This window comes from Fusarium oxysporum, chromosome 6 (assembly GCF_000149955.1).
Source record: "Fusarium oxysporum f. sp. lycopersici 4287 chromosome 6, whole genome shotgun sequence".
Classification (NCBI taxonomy): Eukaryota; Fungi; Ascomycota; class Sordariomycetes; order Hypocreales; family Nectriaceae; genus Fusarium; species Fusarium oxysporum.
The window spans coordinates 3,851,578-3,860,445 of NC_030991.1; the positions used below are offsets into that span (position 1 = coordinate 3,851,578).

An 8,868-nucleotide genomic window follows, 5' to 3' on the forward strand; every position below is an offset into this window, starting at 1 on the left:
AAAAACATCCTTTCTGGCTGGAGAGTGACTGGAAACTGGCCGATTTCTCGGCGGAAAGCGCTTATGCATCCAGAGATTCAGTCAGCCAAGAAGGAAACGACGCCTGCATCGGACGGCCCCAGCGACGGGCAACGCGACTCTGATAACACGCCAAAGACCAGCCGTCATATCAGGGATCTGGGGAAGAACAAAAGTCCCTCAACGAGAAGACGGTATTCTGTGATATCGAGAGGTTTTGAAGCGCAAGAGTCAAAGATCGCCTCGCTAAGCTCAAGAGTAGCCAGTCTAGAGGAAGAAGTCGGACGGTTGAGCAGAGGCAAGAAGAGAAAGGCGATACCGAATCCCAACAGGAAGTTCATGACACTAGCCGAGGCTCTAGTGGTTGGTAATACTATTTCTGAGCCAGACCAAGCAGCTGAAGAGATAGAGGCTGTTGAGGATGTAATTGAGGTGGGAGGAGTGGAAGAGGATGAGGGCTCAAATTCAGAGGCGGAAGAGTTACTAGTTGTACGGACTCGCGCAGGCCGCGCAGTTAAAAGACTAAGGGAATATTAAAATACAGTCAATTCTAATCTTGATCCGAAACGTGAACTTGGTTTTGCTATTTTTGCCAAGTTTTTGCCGTTATGTTGAAAAATCGCATTTTATATGGGAGACTATTTTTTTTGCTGACCGGTAGAGGGGTATGACCGAGTGAGGGGTACTGCATGGTAGATGAAAGTCCTATGATCTAAGTTTAGGGCTTCAAACTTTAATCCTGAACCTTAATCCTGAAGTTGAGGGTGAACCCTCCAATATTCAACACTTTCTTTGTTTATTTCGCGGCTGAGGATTTGCACAGAAATCTTGCGATCTAGCCCATCTATCCATTTGTCCATCAAATGCAATAGGACGTTTGCAGATTGGATATTGACAGTGCTGCTGATTGTGGGCTATGATAAGGGAATGTATGACTTTGAGGTCCTCGCCGGCAGCGCAATAGCGTGCTTCTATGTCACCTTGGTCTGCATCCAGGTTGTGAACTGAAGCATCCTTCAAATGGGGATGAGTCTCTTGAACGATCTTTTGGCTATGTGTCGTTGCCTCTCCGCCATCGATGAACTTACTGTGGAGATCCTGCAAAAGTTCTTTGTAGAGAGAGTGTTGTGAAATAATTTCGTCAGAAGGTTGGCTCCCAGCTTGGGACTGTTTTCACTCCTGTTTAGCGGCACGACAGCACCTAGATATATTGCTTGCCGACCAAGGCTTCCCGCACTCTTCACATTTTTTGGTTATTCTTGGTTTACGCCCCTTCGCGAAGCTCCCATGGCAGTGTCGCACGTGGTCCAGTACGCTCTTGAGTTCTTTTCCTTTATCTCCTTTGCCCTTGCATCCGTCGAGTTTGCACCATCCAAGTTATTTCTCAAAAGCTTGTTTCACGTCATCCTCGTTATTGAGTGTGATAGGCGGATGTTTGCTACTGTTACTTGAGCAGCTCTCGTTTGGGAGCGTGGTCGAAGTCATATAGATCAGATGGTTCGACGAGTTGGTTCAACGAGCAAGTTCAATAAGTCGGTTCAATGAGCTGGTTATTTCTCACATTCCTTAGACCCTACAACTTCCTTTGACTATGGACTACTCGCTTCGTGGGCCTGCCATACCAGCTGCAGACCGGTGAGCGGTTCATACCCGTCTGCCCTGACAATGCTGTCGTTCCGATTCTAAGCAGTTGCCATCCCGACCAGCCATGGATGCATTCCGTTCTCTCGTGCCCTGCAACCTGCATTGCGTGCCATCTCATCATAATGGTGAAGGATATCATCTATAAGGATATTTTCAGTGACACCTTCCTTCAGGCACTACTCTACAGGGAATATAAAAGGATTTTCCTCATCTTTATTGATGAGCGTTAAGAGGCATCCTGCTCTTTCTAATGCTTTCTTGAAGATATTGGCCCATTTTCTCTGGTGGTCTGTAGACTTCTCGAGGAAATCCTCAACTGATGTTTGTCCATGCTGCCTTTACTACGTGCAGATTCTTTGAAATGCCTTTCTCGGTTGGTGGATGTCATTTGTTCGTTGCAAAAGGGCACCTAAACGTAGCATTTCTGATTCTAGTGCCCATGGCCTTGGCTTCTTGACGGGTCGATTATCGATGGCATCCTCGCTATCAGCGATGAGATGCTTTGTGGCAGCCATTGTGAAAGATTCTATATATTGTTGGGCTGAGGGAAAGGCTGTCTGAATGGCTGTCGAGGGTATCACAGAATGGCCGGGAACAAATTGCGACGTAAAAATGGGTGGGACGTTTTACAGTGAGTGTCAAGTAATAATGACATGTGGCTGGCTGGTCCAAGTAACGAACAATTTGCAAAGAAGTGGACGAGAGGACTGACGAGAGGACTGTCGTGAGGACTGTCGTGAGGACTGGCAAATGACCCTGGACTTCCTGTTCGCCTTCTTGGTAGCTATCCCAGCAGTCTCCCAGCCTGTAGACCGGTGAGGCTTCAACAACCCAGACATGGAGACGCTATCCTCACCCCTACTGGGCAGCCCCTGACTGTTCACGAACATGAGGCTACAGGATCACCAACATGTTCCTATTCCAGCCAGCCATGGCTGCATTCTGTTCTATCGTGCCCTGCAACTACTTCCCTTCCTCCAACCGGCATTGCGTACCTTGCATTCGCAGGGGTCTAGAGAGACGCCCAAAAGGTCACGCACGCTCCTGTATCCGTCCTTTACTTCGAACGAGACTCATGGTCTTTAAAACTTTTCTCATCTCTGTTTGACCTGTTCCTCCTTGGTGTTGCTACAAATACACCACACACAAAATCATCGGGAGTTCCTGGCCAGCGAATTTATCAACTTCGTATTCTTGAAGTTCGATGTGGGGGGGCGCGCTAGTACCAGGTTTGCATTAGGCCGATCGGAAATACGTTCTAAGATTAGCGGCTGAGGATACAGGGCTGGGGAAGGCGGAACAGGGATCTGTCGCTGATCTCCATAACCAACAACGAACATCCTTGCTTTTTTCCCTCGCTTAAGTGACACCTGTTTTTCTGCCCTCGCCTACCGACACCTGTTTTCTGTCCTCGCCTACCGACACCGGTTTTCTCCCCTCGCCCAACCGACACCGGTTTTTCTCCCTCACTAATGCGACGGCACATGTCATCAGGCTTAGGGTATGATATCTCCCAAAGCAGCACGGGATTTCTTGCGAATGCGGGTCGGCACGAGCCATCGTGCGTTGAAAAGCGATCATTTGAGTGGCATGCATTCGCGTACTTTGTGACATATTGTGTGACCCTAACCTAGCTTGTTTGCAGAAGGCAATTGTCTCGCTTGTTAAACTGGCGGCGCAAATTCCCTCATACCCTGTAGTTCCGGCTAATCATCGAATATGACGTCACGATAAGCCATGACCCCGGGAGTCATGAAAAGATTACCCTACACTGCCCCTATTCTTTCTTTGAACATAACAATTTTCCTCGCATCCGCTGTTAGTGCTTCGCCAGGGCAGAAAATTTTGGGCGCCAAAATGGCAGTAAGTGTAGTGGCGGTATTAATGAGACTCTGACAGTTACCAGGAGGAACTTCATGACACGCGAAGAGAACCATGGTGCTCAGGTCCACCAACTGGCTCTGGTGTCCAGGCTTACTATATCATAACTCAGCACCATCACCATGTATATCCTGTTATGAGCGAAGACTCGAATGATGATGAATTTTCCCGAGGAGTCGTAGTCATAGGCATAAGGAAGTATGGCAAAGTACCTGGAGCCCCAGCAATGGCATCCCGCCAATGAGGCACCTTCACGGGTTTTTCGATGCACAACTCTGCTCCGTCCATCCTCATGCACTCCGCATCCGGGTCTTTGTTCCATATGATGCCTCGAGGAAATTAAAAGGCAATAGAGCTTCAGTACACACAGCCCTCGATTGAAAGGCCCTACGCCATCACTACGACATGTCATGCATCGAAAATATGACCGCTGATCGACCCATCCTGGATGCGATTTCGCCTTCCATAAGTAGGATGACCTCAGGTACGGCAACACCAGTTATTGCAAAGACTGATTTACCTGCAACACCGACCTCGGGTGAGTCAAGCAACAGGATGGTGGGTGGCCCATCTGAGAGACGGCGATGGAACCATCCCGACCAAAGCCGTCAAAGGAGACATTTCGATAAGGTAACCCCCTACATGAATCGGCGATGGCAGAGGGGCTGGATGAAAGAGGGAGTTGCTGACCAGAAACTGGAAGAGATTCAGGGAAATGGCTCACTCAATGCAGGACTGGGAGTCACGTTTGGTCAATAGCAGGGTAGTAATGATCCCGAAGCAAAATGTCGATGTAAGATGAAGCTAGTTGCCGGGTTACATGTCGGTAGAGACCTCGCTTGGTTGCGGTTGATATGATGTTGGCTTGGCGGGATGGAGAGGACTTTGTCGACAACTGGTACCCTATCTTGGTCTGGCATCAGCGAGGCTCACGTCTTGAACTCTAGCTTCGGCAACTGAGCTATCATCTCAATCAGCTAGGTATAGAAGTGTTTTCGTCGCATCGACGTATCGTTCGCTAACGTTTGTAGATCGAGGGGCTGGCCAATAATGACGTCGAGAATGCGATAAGCCTGTGTCGTGGGCTATCGCGAAGTAGGCTCTCATCCCGTCCGTATACGTGGAAGAGGAACTGTTGTCTTGCTTTCGAGTCCCGGTCATCCCACCTACGTCGGACATCGTACGAGAGCGGTTTGCCATGACTGTTACCGCATAGTGATAGTGTCACGCTGGAGCTTGGACCAGACGTCATGTAGTACGGGTTCGATCAGGATCCTCACGATCCAGTTCGCGCGTTTCTTCAGGAACTCGATGAAGGAACAGATGTTGAAGCTACCGTGGTTGGCGTCGAGGGTGCGGCAGGGCCTTTTGTTTTCATGTCCAGATGCTAGCGTGCGAATAGCATCTTGGTCGATGGACTCGACGATCGATGAATGTCTGCCTCTTGCTGTTGATTTGGTATTGGATGAGGGGGTATTGATCGCGCGCGTAATCTTGGTAACCACGCTTCTCAGTCAACATCGGCCATTGACCGATCCCGTATGACCAATAGTCCATCACTGGGTGCTTCACCCAATGATTCTGATGAAGCTCCCTTGATAATGAAGGGTATGCGAGGTCCTGGTCTCAAACCGATTCATGAGGTGCCAAGGTCTAACACTCAGCCTATCATAACTGGCCCCAATCACCTTAACTCGAGATGTATGTATTGGTGCCTCATACGAAAGTGCTCCCTTATACGGCGTGAAATTGATTGGAGCTTTTTCAGTGATGTGAAGCACTCTCTCGAGTGATGGTGATTGCTATAGAGTATTCGGCAGCCATTATCTGCATCTTAAGCAAAAGTTGTAGATTGACTCAATGATCAGAAGGGGGACAGGAAGAGCACCACCAAACATGTAGAGAATGGGCGAAAATCCTAATAGAGGAAGTTTGCCGAAGACAAGGTAGCGCTTGTGATACTGGCTACCATTCGCCTCGGGTTGTTATGCATATTAACACCGCCAACTTGCCGTCTCTTACGCGGTCATTGACCGTTTTCCATGCCTAAACCCTACAGCCCAGTCAAATTGCACCTTCCATTTGGCGGCCTGAAAGATCCACGAGGCCTGGACCCAGATTCACGATGCTTCTGAACAACTCCAAGCGGATATGATTATCCCGTACCTGTTCCATGTTGCATATGGTCGACATGCTACGCCTGGCCTCTAGCGCTCGATAAACTCAGACACATTATTAATGATCATTAGGAAAAGGCGAATCGGAAACTAACAAGGTATCCGGCCCTGGACCGAAATCCCGCCGCAGGGTCTTGCGTGGCGGCGGGACCTAAATTTTTGTTTGTTTGTTTGTTTGTATATTTTTCGTCTGGGTGGCTGTAACGAAGCCAGATCTCCTACTGGAGCAAAAGACGTGCTGAGCTAGCTAGGTACAGGGAAACCCCGCTTCCTTCACCATCCAGCATACCAATGGCACAAAAGGTGCTGTATTTCTCAAGCCCGTCACCCGTCAGCGGGTTCGGGGGCAATCTACTGTCGAGCTTTTTCCACCGACCAGAATTCTCTCACGCATCACTACATCTGCTGACGCAGTCCACAATCTCCAGTAACCAAGTTGTAGCTCGTAGTCGACTGTCGTGGCGGCAGGGAAAAACCTTGGGAAGGAATCAGAGGCCGGCGGTGCGGCTTGCCTTCAAAGGGGAAAAACCCATCGCAATCGGCGTCGTTGATCGGGAGGATGTCGCTACCGATGCCACGGGCACCGTCCTCCGATATCTAAGGCGTTCTGGTTCTGAGGTGCCGCCATTAGATCCGACAAAGGTGTTGTCAGAGAAGGTGAACTCTCCAAAATTCCTTCTCTGAAAACTGCTGTTAGGGAGCCGATGGCGTCCCCGCAGTATTGTGTGGCCGAGTAGCCCGTAGAAAATCCCGCTCCTAACAGTGCACTAACAGTGCGTGCCAAGAAAGAATTTTTACAGGGGAGAGTTGCGGCGGGACCTAAATGAAGACTGGCAGGGCTAGTCAAGGGTAGGCAAAACTCCTAATCCTCGGCCGATTCTCACCCCACCTCAGCCAGACCCGGTTTGATCTCGTCGGGGATCACCGCTGTTTGATGGAATCATGTTTATCCCCTAATTGAAGTGCCACATTTCTTCGTTGAGGCTAAAGCTGCTGGGATCTTAGGTACGTTTTCATTTGGCAAGCTAGGGCGGCTACGTGTCGGTTGTTGCGGATGCCGCCATTTGGCGCGGGATGTTTTGGGTTAGCAGATCTAGTCTCACGACCGTTACTCCATTTGCGACCTTACTCCTGTATAGGAAAGATCCCGGATTGTGGCCTGGAAGATTGAATCTTCTGGCCAAACACTTCTAGCGTCGAAACACACAATATTGCCCGAACCTACTCTTACACCGCAGCGGCTTCTCTTTACATCCATCATTATCCTGCACACAAAGCTATGAAGGCATTTCCTAAGATCGGTGACGTTCCAGTGTGGTCAGAACCGCCTGACGGTTATCTCGTCAACTTTACCAATCCACAGAAAGACACGGCGCTTCTGTACGCAAGTTCCGGTGTCTCGATTTCCTGTCTTGTTTCTTTCCTCTTAATGGGAATACATTTCTATGTGGCATCTTTCGTCACAAAGAATCTATCCTCCCGACATTGTAAGTCAAGTCTAGTATATGGGTATTTATTATTAAGGATATCTGTACTGATTCTGATAAAGTTTTGACACTTGCTGGATGCGTGCTCGCGACGGCTTCACAAAGCATCATTTTCGTTTGCCAAATGCGGGGCGTCGTGGGCGTACATGTTTGGGAAATGCCTCTAGATCATACGCGCTGGGAATCAGCTGTATGTATGTCATTAGATCAGAATGTATGCTTATGCTAATGTATTGACCAAAGCTTCTTCTTGCTGCCAACTTACTGGCCATTCCTGCCACAGCACTCGCGAAGTCAGGGCTCTATGTTTTCTACCGCGAATTCATCGGACCAACACAATCCGCTTACTTCATTCTTATTCCAGCTGTTTTAAGTATCGCTTCTTTCGTCGTTGTGTGGATGTTTCAACTACTTGCTTGTAGTCCAGTCGAGGCGGCATGGGACTTGAGATTCTACACTGAGACAAGCTGCCACAGCCGCTACTATTGCGGTACGGTCCAAGCGAGTGTTGAAATTCTCACGGACCTTTACCTCACCTGTTTTCTTTTATTTAAAGCTTTCCCGCTGCAAATGCACATACGTGGGAAAGTAAGAGTAGTTTCATATTTCCTCAGTAGTTTACTCACACTGGTGCCGACCGCATTGCGGTTGCATATCTCCGTGAGCGGACATGGGAACCAAAACCCTGACCCGACATGGGACCTTTTTCGGATGGCGACCTACTGGTTATATAATGCTAATTGTATTATTAAGTCAAGCACCCATGTAACCGACCCCCCCTGGTAACCGACCCCCACCTCAGACACGTCTTCAGACGCGTCCACACCAGTATTTAAATCCACGATAAATCGAGTTCTTCTTCAATTCAATTTTTTCTTTCTTCATCCTCTTCTTTTACTTCTACAATGCCGGTATACTCTGCGGACGACCTAGAAAATGCCATTGCAGACGTCAAGAATGGGGTCTCTTTGAAGACCGCCGCGAAAAAAAACGGTCTACCACCCAGCACCCTACGAGGTCGCCTCACTGGTGCGCAAAGTCGTCAGGTCGCTCGCCAAGAACAACTACGCCTTACTACCGATCAAGAAGATGAACTTGAGCGCTGGATCCTGCGACAGGAAAAGCTCGGCCACGCTCCAACTCACGCGCAAGTGCGAACTATCGTCCGCAGCGTTCTCGCGCGTCACGGGGATCACGCGCCATTAGGAAGGAAGTGGACTACGCGATTCGTGGAGCGCCACCCTGCCTTGAAGACAAATTTGGGTCGCCGTACAGACTGGGAGCGTGTAAATGCTGCGACCCCGGCGAATATCAAGCGCTTGTTCGACGTGTATGAGACCGTGGATTGGATCCCCCCCGAACGACGGTATAACGCCGACGAGGGCGGCATTATGGAAGGCCAGGGCGTTAACGGCCTCGTGATCGGCTCGTCACAGGAGAGCCCTAACGCGGTACCAGTCAAAACAGCGACCGTACGTACGTGGACTTCCATTATTGAGTGTATATCAGCGGTCGGGGTTGTCCTCCATCCGCTCGTTATATTCAAAGCGAAAAGCATTCAAGAGCAATGGTTCCGACGCGAATTTTTAGAGAAGCACCTTGGTTGGCAAGTTACCTTCTCAAAAAATGGCTGGACGAGCAACTCTATTGCGTTAGAGTGG

General features: G+C 49.3%; 1 protein-coding gene across 1 annotated transcript; it reads left to right on the plus strand.

Moving 5' to 3' along the window:
• Window positions 1-1,305: 1,305 nt before the first annotated feature.
• Window positions 1,306-1,470, plus strand: FOXG_21392 (uncharacterized protein; the record flags this gene model as incomplete). Its single annotated transcript, XM_018401727.1, has 1 exon — window positions 1,306-1,470. The coding sequence occupies one exon, from the start codon at window positions 1,306-1,308 to the stop codon at window positions 1,468-1,470; it is 165 nt and encodes a 54-aa protein (XP_018253638.1).
• Between the last annotated feature and the right edge of the window lie 7,398 nt (window positions 1,471-8,868).